Source organism: Benincasa hispida, chromosome 1 (assembly GCF_009727055.1).
Source record: "Benincasa hispida cultivar B227 chromosome 1, ASM972705v1, whole genome shotgun sequence".
Taxonomy (NCBI): Eukaryota; Viridiplantae; Streptophyta; class Magnoliopsida; order Cucurbitales; family Cucurbitaceae; genus Benincasa; species Benincasa hispida.
In genome coordinates, this window is record NC_052349.1 from 63,011,320 (window position 1) to 63,026,517 (window position 15,198).

At 27.6% G+C, this 15,198-nt stretch overlaps 1 protein-coding gene across 1 annotated transcript; it reads left to right on the plus strand.

The window, feature by feature from the left end:
• Positions 1-10,149: 10,149 nt before the first annotated feature.
• Positions 10,150-12,110, plus strand: LOC120079162 (flavanone 3-dioxygenase 3). Its single transcript, XM_039033569.1, has 3 exons — positions 10,150-10,422; positions 10,651-10,898; positions 11,534-12,110. The coding sequence occupies exons 1-3, from the start codon at positions 10,171-10,173 to the stop codon at positions 12,108-12,110; spliced, it is 1,077 nt and encodes a 358-aa protein (XP_038889497.1). The 5' UTR covers positions 10,150-10,170.
• The last annotated feature ends 3,088 nt before the right edge of the window (positions 12,111-15,198 follow it).

The window sequence follows — 15,198 nt, forward strand, 5'->3', positions numbered from 1 at the left end:
TATAATTAACCACAAATTATAATAACCAACTCAGCACCGTAACAACTCCTATGTTAATGTTGCATCAATTTAAACTCTAAATTTTCACGAGTACATCAATTTACATCATTCTTTAATATCGTTGCAAAACTATCACGTGAGACTTATAATAGTTTCAATTAACCTCCTAAATTATCGTAAGTGAATCAATTTAGATCCATTACGAATGTTACTTTTGAAAATTGTCAATCCATCCATTCTTCACATGTGTGATTGTCTTTTAACATCAAATTAAAAAAAAAATAGACGATTTCAAATAAAATTTTATCTAAAAGTACTTCAAATGAATTCGCTTATAAAAGTTTAGAAGTTTAATTGATACAATTATAAGTCCCACACTATGTTTATTCAAATGTAATGAAATGAATGGTATGAATTGATATACATATGAGTTAATTAAAGTTATTGTTAATTAGAGTTTAAATATGATTATTAGCTCAAAGTTTTTAATTAATACAACTCCCAAATTTAGAATTTTTGTTAATGGATGTCTTTCTTTTTTTTCAATGTTTAATTACATCATTGAAACTTTTCAAAATTTGTAAAAGTAAATGGTCACAAAGTTAACTTTATAATTTAACCGAATTAATTATCAGAATATTATTGTTTTTTTTTTTTTAATTATTTGTGACCTTTCTCTTCCAATTAAAAAGGAATATTTCTAAGGAAATGAAAGAAAAGAGAAGACTCAACGGTTAATTAAACATAGGCTAAATTAGTCAAAATATTCTTAAACTTTCTACCTTTAGATAAAAAAAAAAATTGTTGAAGTTTCAAAAGTTTCAAAATATTATTAAACTTCTAAAATGAGTTAAAAAATACTCTTACAGTTAGTTGAGTTAAGAAATACTCCTACGGTTAATTTTAGATAGAAGTAGTTAGTGTTTTATATAAAAAATATTCTTGAATTTTAAAAAATTACAAGAACACCCTTAAACAAAAAAGAATGTTTGTTATATGAACATAAACCATTAATATCATCCTACTTTCTTATTTTCCATCTTTTTTCTCTCATCCTTTTTTCAATACCCTCTTACTCCATTTATTTTTGTTAATCGTTTGACATTTGTTTATCCAAATAAGTAAATAAATAAAACTACACACTTTAATTAAGGTATATGGACTATAATAAAAAGAAAAAGCACTAAAAGATTTCCGGGTTTAAATGTTTTAACAAAGTTGTACGTTAGTAGTGGATTATGTGTGAATAGCCAAATATATTTTTTGTTTGACTATTTATTGTTTTGGTATATTTTAAAAGGAGATTTTGATTTTAGAATTTTGTGAGATTTTATATTTTAACTTAAATTTTTTGTTGTTGAGAAAATTGGTGTAAGCCTAAGAAATGAAAAAGATATGGGAAAAAAAATGAGAATATATGTATAATTTATTTTAAAATTTGTTCTTTTCGAACTTAAAACTTCAAACACATTGATCACCATATTAACAATAGAAGCATTTTTAAACCTTTTTTTTTTTTTTTAATTTTAATGTTATTTTTGTAACGAAATATTAACGGTTTTTGTTCATATACTAACGGTGAAGATATTTTTTAACTTTATTTTTTAAGTTAAGGGTATTTTTGAACCTTTTGATAAAATAGCAGTATTTTTTAAACAAACATATAGTTTCCATCCAAAACTCACGTGAAGGGCATTTTTGAACCATTTTTTAAAGTTTAAAGATTTTTTTGAAATTTTTGAAAATTTAAACGTATTTCTATCATAAAATATAAAGTTCATGGCCTTTTTATAATTTAGCCTTAAATATATGTATCAAAAAATAATTTAATTATATATGGTCCTTTTCTACTTATTTAATTGAAGAACTTTGTTGTTACTAAAAAAAATTATTATGAAGATCAACTTTGTATGATAGGCAGTTGAGTCATAGTTTGCTGTAAAAGGTGTATTATCAAACTTTGATATCAGATGTTTAATTCCAGGTTGTATAAGAAAATCTAATATATTTTATTTATTTATTTATTTATTATATACCATTTTATTTTTCTACATTTGGTCATCTTTCAGACATTTTTTTGGGTCTATTTTTTAAAATTAGTTTATTGTTTTGAGTATTTAGTAGGTTTGGACTTTGTCAGAGTTTCAGTGTCAGATTATACACATAAAACTAAATATATAAATCAATGAAATAACTTTATTTTTTTTATGAGTTTTGACTTTGAAAAAGTTTCAAAGTCTTGTATTAATCAAACATTGGGATTCTTTTATTGAAAAAAAAAAAGAAAATGTAAATGTTGAAACTGATTTAATGATCAAATTCAAATATTCACTTAATTTCAATAGTTAACATTTTAATTGGGAAATAATAAAGTTATTTCATTAATTTATAAATATTGTTTTTTTGTTTAAACCATAATTTTAAATTCATATCTATGTTTTTTTTTTTAAAAAAAAAAAGAATCAATATTGCATCATGTGTTCACTAGATATTGTTGCTAGTATTAAAAAGTGATGAAAATCTAATATGAAAAAATGTTTGTGGATATTACAAATTAACTTCAATTTGTCTACTTAATTTTAAAAAATAATATTAATTTACATTATTAAGTTTTTTTTTTCATCTATTGAATTCTAAGAACGAACAAATTAATGGATCCAAAAGTTTGAGATTAAGACACAAACAAATATCAACCATAAGAATGATAAGACAATAACGAAACAAAACAATCCAACTCACCAAATAAAATCTAAAAAAAAATAAGAATAAAGAAAACAAATCTTAAGAGAAAGAACTCACAAGAATCTCATCAATTAAAACGATGGAATTTAGAAGAATATATCGAATTTAACAACCTCACAAATCAATTCCATTTTGCTTTAATGACTGCTTCGAATAATATTATAAAATTCTATTGTTTGAGAATTGAAGTATCAAATATGATTTCAATTCATTGTGGCTACATGTCTAGGATTTTATATCATACGGATTTTCTTGACAATCAAATGTTGTAGGATCAAGCAATTTATCCCATGAGATTAGTTAAGGTGTGGATAAACTGGTCCAAAAAGAAAATCGATATATGTAATTAGATCTTTTACCTCTTTAAAAAGTTTCACCTATACATCATTTATTGGAATTTTATTAGTTCTCATTACTAGGTATTTAGAAATTTAATCTGCTACACATGTAATAAAAAAAATTTGTTAGGAAAAAATTAATTTCAATTGTAATAAGTAATTGTTATAGGTAGTTTTTGGACTATGTGAAAGATTAAACAGAGAAAGTCAAAGTTTGACAATAAAACTGTAAAAGTTGTCTCATCCTAAATGGATAAATTAAAAAACGAGTTGATGACAGGTACCAATGAAGAGTGGACAAGGTAATTGGGTCGTCTTAGCCCAATGCCTCGCCTCACCTCACCCCTTTCTTTGGATTGTATACTTGGTAGGCCCTTATTTTTCACCTCTGATCTAGCTTTCTCAAGTCTTGTTCATAAAAGGATTAAGGAAATTCTAAGCTTAGCTCTCATTGTATACAACATGATAATTCCACATCATGTAAGTTTATCTTCTTTTCTAAAAATTTTGATTTAACCCCTTCCTGAAAACCAACTTAGAGTTAGAATATATGTGGTAAGGATCAAACTGATGTGTGTGTCTGATTATTTTGTAGATGACATATTTTTCAAAGTAAAAATTCATTGATTGCAATATGTAAAGGTATGTGAATTTCCTTTACCACATTTCGCCATTAATATTAATTTTGCCACTAATCTTATCAACATGTATACATATATATTTTATCATAAACTCTTAACTTTATCCAATTGCATTTCAAATTAGATAAATGTTCCAAATCTTAGACCTAAATTTGAAGGGAAAAAATTGTGCAATTCCGACCATTTGATAAATTTTCGTTTGCTATCGCGAAAAAAAAAAAAAAAAATTGTTAAAAATGAATTCTCGTATGTATTCAATTGATAATAAAACACATCATGTAAAAAGAAAAAAAATATATAGAAATTGACAGGAATTCAAAGAAAAATAATATTAGAGCTAAATTTTTGTTGAAATTTGTAAGTTTGAATAAATTATTCGATAGTTAATTTATGTATTAATCCAACTTAATTTTGTGCAATTTTTATTTAATAAATTAGTGAGTCTACCTAGATTTTACATGGTTATATTTGTTAAAATTAGTGACTTAAATAGAAAGACTAAAGAAAAGATAAAAATTGTAAAACTTATTTAAGATTATATAAAATTTGACAAAAATGGAAAGTTTAGAGTAACAATTGGTTCATGGCTTTTTGGTAATAATTTTTTTTTTTTTTTAACTTTTTGTTTTTGAAAATTAAGTTTATAAATATTCCTTTCTTAGGTTTCTAAGTTTTATTATTTACTTTCTATTAATATTTTTAAAACCTAAGTTAAAATTCGATGGGAAAATAGTTTTCATAAATAATTTTCAATGTTTTAGAATTTGATTTCGTATTCAAGTGTTTTTTAACTAAATTTTTAAAAATTTAGGAAATAAAAATTGAAAAATTGAAAAAAAAAAAAATCATAAATTTCAAACAGAAAACTAAAAATAAAATTCTTACCAAACAAAGCGTTAAAAATATAAATGAATTTTGATGTCTAATTTATAAAAACATAGATATTTAATTATTAATATAGTTATATTACAGGACTAAATGGATAAATATGTTAAATCCACATCATAACTTAATATAAAGTTTTCTGTTTGTAAGAAAGGGAAACAAAAAATCATATGAACTTTACTTTTTGAAAGAGTCTATTACATCACACTAAATATTAAATCTAAATTAAAAATATCCAATAATCTATGTAAATGACTCCCTTTTATGTTTAAATACTATGGTATAGTTTCTTATAACCTATGATTTTATTATTATTTTATATATATATATATATATATACACACACATATACACAATAAAGATAAGTATTGAGATTGAATGAGGACATAAAAAGTGTGTATACATATATTTCTGTATTGCATAATTATTTGTAGTTGATAATTATAAAAACTTACTCATGATGTAACAATATTCTTCAACTGAATATAATAGTATTTCAAAGAACTTATTACCAAAATAGTTTATAAATATTGAAGTATCCATGTACATAAATTACATAGGTACAAATTCATCAATAACATGTTATCTTTATATATTAATATAAGAGTTTATTTTGAATGCTTCAAACTAATAATCTGTACACAATAGAAATAAGTATTGAGATTGAATAATGACATAATAAATATATACATATATTTTTTATTTCATGATCATTTGTATCCGATAATAATATAGACAAAAGTTTATTCATGATATAACAACATTTCATGACTTAATATAATAGTATTTCAAAGAGTTGGTTATTATAATATTTTGTATATACATATGAATTATTCGTATACATAAATTATGTAGATACAGATTTATCAATGCTACGTATTAATATAAGAGTTTGTTTTGAATGCTTGAAACTAATAACTTGTCATAGATAGTCCGAGTTTGTGTGTCTATATATTTATATAATATAATAAAGTATACCAAAGTTTTCAGTGCCAAACTAAATGTTAAGAATATAATGAAGTAAGATCAAAATGGGAGAGGAAGAGGAAGCAGAAAATGGGGCATTTGCAATGAAGCCAATGAATAGGCAAAGCAAAGCCTTTCATTTTTATTATTATTATTTTTTTCACAATTAATATTCTTTTTGACTTTTTGGAAGAAGAAAGATGTTCAAGTACATGGGCTAATGTGAACAAGGACACTTTTATTTTTTTAATAAAGAAAATTATTTGGTTGGATAAGTTTTAGAAATAATATATATTTAATATATATTAGGAAACAGAGAATAGTATACACTTCTGTTGTTTTCATGTATTTTTTGGTTTTTGATTTTGTGTTTTTTTCACAATATACATGGTAGAAAATTAGTGTTCAAATTTCGAGATTGATAATATAAGTTCATGTCAATTAAATTATGTTCATGTTGGTTGGTTTTGTGGAACTACCTCCGCCAAAAAAACAAAGTTTGTGAAACTTATTATTTATATATAATGATCGATTAAAAGGTTATTTACTCTAATATTGGATATATATCTTTTATCAAATCTCTTGTGCTCTATTAAAAAATAAAATTTACTCATTTTAATATTTGAGGTGTATAATTTATCGATAGAAAGATATTTTCTATGTTTCTATAGTTGATCTTCTAATAAATAAAAGACAAATATATCGAATAAAAATAAATAAATGAGATATATTGTTAATTGTAACCACAAAAGTTTTGTTTTTTTTTTTTTTCCTTTTTTTTTTCTTTTTTGGCAAAGGAACCACAAAATGATTATATTGAAAGAAAAGATTTAATCTTATAATTTAAAAATGATTATATTTATTATCAATTTGAACATAGATTAGTCTAGTGAATAAAATAAAAAAACTAAATTTATGGATGGAAATTAGTTAACTCTTTTAATTGGATTCCTTGGATTTTGTTTCTTCTACAAAGGTAAAAAAATAGAGAGCCAGGAAATTTGAGTTGCATTATGAATGGATTGAGCTTTACCCTAGAATATCAATGTTATTGTTGGATGCTAAAATAATATCTAAGCATCATAGATTGTGGCTAGTTTTATATCATAAATTAATGCAATAATTTTTTTTAATATATCAATATCTAGATTAAATAACGACAAGTAAAGCGGCGTGAGATGTTAATATTATTTTCTTTCTATTTTGGCACTTGACATAAACAGACATACGAATACTTTTCAATTTGATTCATCAAATAATCTCTCGCTATAAATCCATTAACATTTATTGCAACACTATTCTCATCTAGTCAGAAATCGTGTTCGTCTCGACAAAAATTTATATATGATTTCTTACGACACTTTATTTATTATAGATGTCGGAGAGACAATAATATTCTTCTTAGATATGTTCCTGGATTCAAGTGGAGAGAATTCTAGAAGGTTTATATTAAGCAAAAGATATTTTTTAATTATCTAAATAAATATTCATCCTAACTTTTTTCCTTTTTGCAAAATAATTTAGATTAATGATAGTATTAAGTAAAACATTTTGGATCTTGACATTATAATTACAAAAGAATGATAATATTATTAAGAAAAGAGAAACTCATTTGTTTTCAATATTTATATATACATACATATATAAGTATCTCATTTTCTTGTTACAATGTTGAGGAAGCACTTTTAAAAATAATGTCAAAGTGATGGTTTTCGTCTCTCGAATTCAAAGCTTCGATCCCTATCCCTCCAACTGTTATATTAAAAAAGTTAAAAATAATATATATATATATATTGCATATCTGCATTCCATGTCCTCCACGCCTCACCCTCAACCATAACTAACATAGGAGATCTTTAACGATCATCGTCTACCTCAAGATATACTTCTTTTAATTTTCTCAAACCGTCCATTGTTCAACTTCTCACCTAACATCTTTGGACTCAAATAATAATAAAAATAAAAGAATTTGGCTAGTTAAACCACTTTGAAATAGATTAATTTTCTTAACCTCGAATTATATCCATATAGTTCAAAAACTATTAACTCGATTCAATAATATGAGATTAATTTCAACTTAATTTCTTTAGTTTTAAATTTTTCAATTTTGTTAAGGATTGAATTAAGTGAAAAGTCCATTCGAAGTTTGACAAGCCCAAGAGTCGAAGGAGAAAAAGGTAGTTCTCAAAGCTTTGATAGTCGAGTTGAGAAGTGATTGACTCCAAAAAGAGGTAATAAACCATAGTTGTAAGTCAGGTTAAACGATTGACCTGGACATTCTATTTGTTGACACCAACAAAACTCACATACAAACGCGTTAGGCTAGATCAATATCAAGAACCTCAAAGATATAAATAAGGAAACACTACCCCTAGTCACAAGAAGATATAAATAGGTACACTTGACTTCTCCACAATCCAACCACTTTGAACCAAAATTACTCATCAACAAATTTAGTCCTATAATTTAATCTATCAAATTGTTCATACAATATCAAGTCAATACCATAAATAAATAACATAATTTATATTTAAATAACAATGTACTAATGTTTCTTATTTGGTTGGTTGGTTCTTAACTTCTATTTAAATAACAATGTACTGATGTTTCTTATTTGGTTGGTTGTATTAAAAGTTAAAAGGAGAGGGAAAAGGAGAGAAAAAAAATTATAAATTACTGATGGGGGAAAGAAAATAGACCATATAACCAAAACTATCAAACTATGGAGACCACGTTAAAAAAAAAAAAAAGTAAAAAACAAAAAACAAAAGAGAGATCAAACTAAAACCAAACCCAAAGCAAAGAAATCAAATCAAAATTTTCAAAATGAAATCACAAGTACCAATTTGGTGATCTAACCATGAGATCATTTATACTCATAAAGATAATAGAAGCAAAGATGTCGATTTACAGGTCCTAGAAAGATTTGCCTCGAAAAAAAAGTAAGAAATCTCTAATTAAACGAAAAATGGAGAAGGGAGTAGAAAAAAATTTCTTCTTGTTGATTAAAGAGGAACAGGGACGGTTTTATTAAAATTTTTTATAGTTTTTTTAATAAAAAAAATGATTGAAAATATCATTTTAATATATAAATTTTATCAAGGAGGATAATAAAATTAAAAATTTTAAAAATGAATAAATTAAAAAAACAAACAAAGATTTTTTTCCTAAGAAATATTCAATTTGTACAGAGAATCCCTACTCCAATCCCATAGAAATGAAATAAGAGGGAGGGGCATCCCTAAGTAGAAGATGAAAACTTTTGAACCCAAAATATCTATCAAATATCGATTTATTTATTTATATAACACAAAAGGAAAATATAAAGAGGAGAGAAATTTTAAAATAGTTTCAGGCGCACCTGGACACAGACATCAAGGTGCACAAAAACGGGTTCAATAATTCATACAACGTACCAAAATCCGTTTCTCTTACGCCTAAATCTTTTTGCATTTTAAATTCCGAAAAATAATAATAATTATTATAATAATAATAATTTTTATTCTCTTATCTCATTCCTTTTTCTTTATCTATGAAACACATATACAGCTACACAATACGAATATCATTGGATACGAAAATCCATCCATTTTTAAAAAATTAAGATATGAATACGTTGAAAGATACACATTTTTTTTTATATATTTCTAAAAAACGAGGATACTTATACATTGAAGGTACCTTTTCTCTTGCTTAAAAAAATAGGTTGCCTAGTTTTAGATTGAAAAAAAATTAGATGAGTTATTTACTTTTTTTCTTTAAAAAAATAAGCATAAAAATAAATATATCAAATTATTCATCGGATACATATATGAGAAATATCAGTATCTAATACGTATATGATACGGATTCTTTTCCTTACATAAAATATCTGCGCCTCATAGCTCTCTTCTCTCTCCTTCCTCTTTTTACTCTCAACTTGCTGCTTTCCTAAGCGGTGCCTCCCATATTTATAGCTTATTATTAATATTATGACATAATTATTTTTTTACTTAAATATTTCCCCAACTCTCACCCCATAAATGTTCTCCAGTTTTATTCCCATATACTACTTGACCAAAACCATCAAATCATTCGACTCCTTTACAGCTTCATTATATTAATACAAACCTGTTCTTTTATAGTTTTATCATATTTTTATAATTCAGTTTTTATTTAACAAAAATAAAAAATAATAATAAATACATTATCGATCCATTATAATAATTGTTTGATGTGAATTCAAAATTTTACGTACTAATAAAAAAAAAACAAAAATAAATTCAAAATACTCGTTAAAGAGTTAAATAATCTTAGTACAAGTTTTTAATAAACAGATTACGGCAAAGAAGAGAATTAGTACCCTTCCTTTTGTTTTTGGTTCCCATCTATAAAGTAGAATACAATTTATATGCTAAAAGTAATGTTTTGGAGTGTAGTTCAAAGCTTAATTCAGAGACCTCCTTTTCACTGGATATCCATTCTGGTCTCCATTCAAAGCAACAAAAGATACAACGATTCCTATATAAACCCAACTATGTGTGTGAAACTCCACAAACCACAATATTAGTCTTTCTTCTACTCCATTCCTACTTATTTCCAAATTCAATCTTTAATACATGGAGTTCAATGGTCAGAGTTCAGGCACAGGCACAGGCTCATTTCCCACAGGAAAGACTGCACAAGAGAAAGGTTTCAGCTATGTCCCTAATGCTTATGTAATTCCTGCCCCACACCGCGCCAGTTTGTCCCCGGAGATCGCCACTGTTCCTATCATTGACATGGCTTCTCTAAGATCAAATGATTCCGCTCAAAGGTCCCTAGCCATTCAAGAGCTCAGAAAAGCTTGCATTAGCCTAGGCTTCTTTCAAGTAAGTAATTTCAAGCTACCAACCTACCCTATCTAGCATTGTTAATACTTCTACCTAGTTCCATTATTCGTATTTCTTAAATCTAATAGACCCAAAAATTTAAACTAGTGGGTGAAGACAAATTTAATTATATATCATTTAACAATCTCTCACTTCTGGGCGTCTAGAAAGATATATATATATATGTCAATTAGCTCTATTAACTAATTAAATCTTTTTCTTCTTCAGATAATCAATCATGGAATCAGTGAAACAGTAATGGAGGAAGCACTCAACCAAGCCAATGAGTTCTTCAACTTACCACTAAAGGAGAAGATGAAGTATAAGTCAGATGATGTTCGCAAAGCAGTCAGGTATGGGACAAGCTTGAAAGATGGAGTAGATAAAATAAAGTTTTGGAGAGTCTTCCTCAAACACTATGCTCATCCATTGGAAGATTGGATAGACTCCTGGCCCACCAATCCACGTAATTATAGGTAACTAAATATATTTTAGTTCTCCTATCTTCACTTATTTTTCTCTTCCAGATTATCATATGCAAAATTTAGCACTACACGAGGAGGCTGTTCAAAGAAATTCAACCCAAAAATACAGTGAAACAATTGAACCGCCAAAAGAAAGCACCGCATATATGCTGCCGCCTTTGAGCCAGATTTCCAGCTAACAATGTTGCTTTTAATTTATATAATATGCTAACGCGTAATATGGTCTAAAAGTTTGGATTTTTTAATGCACATACGCAACATAATATTGAGGCACTCTTCTTCGATGAATCATAAATATAGGAGTCAAATACACACCAATAAATGACAATCAAAACATGACAATTTATGAAAGCACTTTTTACTTGTAGACAAGGAGTGATACCGAAGAAAATATTGAAATCTTGGATGAAAACATCAATATCAACAAGTATCTAAAAATAAATAAAAAAATATCACTGACCCACCACCCTAAGCTTCCAAAAAAAACTATTATTTAATCTTTTGCTATAAGAAAAACCACATATAAATTGAAATTTTATAAGAATCCTAGGTGCATATTTTCTTCAGAGATATGTCCTTGTTATTATATGTATGTATATATACATATATATGTACAACCGTTTCAGGGAAAAGATGGGACAATACACGAAGGTGGTGAGAAAAGTGAGCCTAGAGATAATGGAAGCAATAACTGAAAGCTTGAGTTTAAGTCCAACGTACCTCAGCAGCAAAATGGCTGAAGGAGTCCAAGTAGTGGCAGTAAACTGCTACCCGCCATGTCCACAGCCAGGGGTGGCACTTGGGTTGCCACCACATACAGACTACAGTTGCATAACCACAGTTCTTCAAAGCAACCAGGGCCTTGAAATCATGGACCCGGCTGATGGGACATGGAAGATGGTCCCAAAAATTGCTGGTGCTCTGCAGGTCCATTTGGGCGATCATGTGGAGGTTCTGAGCAATGGTCTTTATAAGGGAGTCGTCCACAGAGCTACTGTCAATTCTGAGAGAGCAAGAATCTCCATTACCAGTCTGCACAGTTTGGGAATGGACGAGAAAATGAAGCCTGCAGAAGAACTTGTGGATGAACAAAATCCTATAAAGTATAAAGACAGCAGCTTCGACGATTTTCTCAAATTCCTCTCCAGCAATGATCTTGCTGAAGGAAAGAGCTTCATCAACACACTCAAAATCGAGGATTAATGTTCAGGTTTTAAAGTGATGTTTGAATTTAGTTTATCTTATTATGAAGGTGATAAAATTTAATTACTTACAATAAAACTAGAATGCATATGGTAGAAATGAAGAAAAAGACAAGAACGAGTGTTTCTCTTTAGCCATGGTGTTATGTAGGATTAAACGTTTTCTCCTCCCTTTTCTTGTGTTGCCTCAACAACACTATATTTTTAATGGGGGTCTTAAATTTGTATTGGGATTGTCTCAAGGGTTGAGATGATTTTTTTAATGCTTCTGTTTTCACCACATGTGGAATGTTTGTTCTCTTTCTTAATTTATATACTAGTGTATTTTTCACATGCATTTGCACGTGACTTATTCAATTTATTCTTTTCTATTTTCATTTTCAATTTCATATCAAATAAATGTTGTTGTTACAGGAGATGTTAAGATGTACTTAATATGGGATGTGTGAAATCACATTGATTTGGATATAAATTGAATAGTTAGACATCTATACTCAACTTTTATGAGTGGTAGATGTGAATCTACTCCCTATGTATACTTTGAATCATATAAGATGATTCAATAAAAAATTGAAATAGTAAAAAACAAATATCTTTATGGAAACATTAATTAAATTGTACAAACAAACATTTAAATATAACTTAGTGGATAAGACATCTATTATAATTTCAAAGGTTCATGGTTTGTTATCCCCATCCTGCAACTTTTGAATATAACAAGGAAAAAGATATTAAAATGTATAAATAAGTTCGGATCACATAGGACCTATATAGAATGAGTATCTAAGAGTTTTTCAGTAGAAAAAAAAATATTTGTAAGCACCTAGAGCATGTTTGACACAAGGAATAGGAGTTGGAATGACTCCAATACTTGTTTGACTCAAGGACCGCAACAAGTTAGAAAAACATCAATTTCATGACTTATTAACTTTTTAGGCCTCACGATTAAACAACTCCCTAGTTTTAATAATTCCGGACTACCTTAGTCATTCTAAACATACCATTAATTAATATTATAAATGTATCCCGATTTCAAGGAAGAAAAAAAAATTCATCCACATGTTTCTCATATATTTCTTCTTCGCAAGGCAGTATATGTATAGATTATATAATTTTATGATGAGTACACGAATGGAAAACATATACAAAGTTAGATTCGAGAAAAGTCAAGTTAATTTACCAATTGACGTGCACGGCCGTCAGTCAGGTCATATATCAAACAGATTAGTTGCAATTCAAAAGCCGATTCTTCTTGCTTCGGCTACATTTTCTCCCTGCCGTTACCACCATATCTCACGCACCGACACACATTCAGTCTCACTTCTCGGCCTCTTCCATGTCCTTCTGATCTCCTCATCGCCAAAGAGAATTTTACAGAAAAGAAAAGAAAATGTACCGATCGGTGAGCTGGAACCGATTCTCCGATGAATACTACTCGCATTCGTCCCCGTCGCCGGCCCCGTCCTCGAAGGCAGGGCAGTCTTTGCGATTTTCATCGTCATTTGATAACGGGAGTGAGCTCCCAATGAACGATCCGGTCGTGGAAATGGTGAAGCGAGAGAAAGCGCGAGTGAAGTTCGCGGAAACTGCCGTTCATGTGATTCCGCTCGTTTTGCTTCTCTGCGCCATTGTTTTGTGGTTCTTCTCCAATCCAGGTAAGTGTTTCTGATTCTTTGAATCTTTCCTTCCCGCCATTGACTGAGTTTCTTGAAAATTGAAAAGAAATTTCCTCGTTTCTGTAACTAAAACTTGTTCATAAATAATGCTTAGACTATAATTTAACCGGCATGTAATATGTGTTTATGATTAAATAGTCTATGTTTGGAATTTGCTTGCAATTGACATTAGAATGTGCTGTAATCAAAATATTTATGATCCGAATCCTAAAATTCTTTATTCCAAAAAATAAAATACTTAATTTACACATTCCAAAGTTTAGGAAATATATTTTTTTACCTAAGTTTATAATGTGATGTCGACGAAAATATGAAGTTTTTCAAATTTTGATAGAAATATCGATAAAATGTCTCTTATTTGTGGACAAAATTATGAAAACAAAAAATTCAAAAAAATAAATTTAAATTATTAAATAAATATTTTATAATTTTCAACTATCATGAGTTGATCTAGTTGTAAATAAGGGAACATTTGCAGAAGTTATAGAGTCAATGGTCATCTACTACTAGTTTCCTTTCATACCTAAATATTATAGGGTTAGACAGATACAAATTTGAGTGTTTATACACAAAATCTATAATTTAACTTGTTTCTTAACATCATTATTATTATTTGTGAAGCTAAAATTTTGATTTTATTATTTGCAAAGGTTATGTCCAGTTGGTTGAGTATAGACGAATTTCGAAGTGATTTTATTATTTGCAAATTTTCTTAAATTATATATTTATTTATTTTGTTATGTGTTTATTATTAGATTAGTTTTGAATAGGTATAGACTTATTTCGAAGTGATTTTTAAATATAACAAATGTAATTTTAATAATCTTAAAATAACTTACAACAAACATGCCATTAAAGAAGTCAGACACATTTTCTTATAAAGTGCTTTTATTTGTTTGAGTAATGGTTTTTTTTGTATGCAGAAATAGATGTGGGGATGAGAGGAGAAACAATGGTGGGAAGAATAGAAGGACTTACACTTTGAGGGAGAAATTGAGAGTGAATTTGATGGTTCCCAAAAGGGACTCTCCCCGGTCTTTTTCCGACTCTTTAAAACAATTTCTTGATATCTCTAACTCCAAAATTAAAAGATCTATATGACGTTTTCTATCGGGATCGAATTTATTATAGACTTCGAAACTCGAGTCTCCCTCAATTTTATTGTGTTTTTATATTAGTATAAAATAAAGTCATTTTAATTATCAAATTCACTGTCTAACATAATAGACCCAAATTCAATTTTTTCTACATGCAATTTTCTTTAGTTATTATATTATTTTTCTGTTCTACTGTTATATTGGCCATGCTAACACATTTAAATATTAATATATTAAAATATATTGAACACTTTTTGACTTCAAGAAGATGCCAAAGAAATCACATCGAAACCCAAATAATTAACCTTTGTGATGT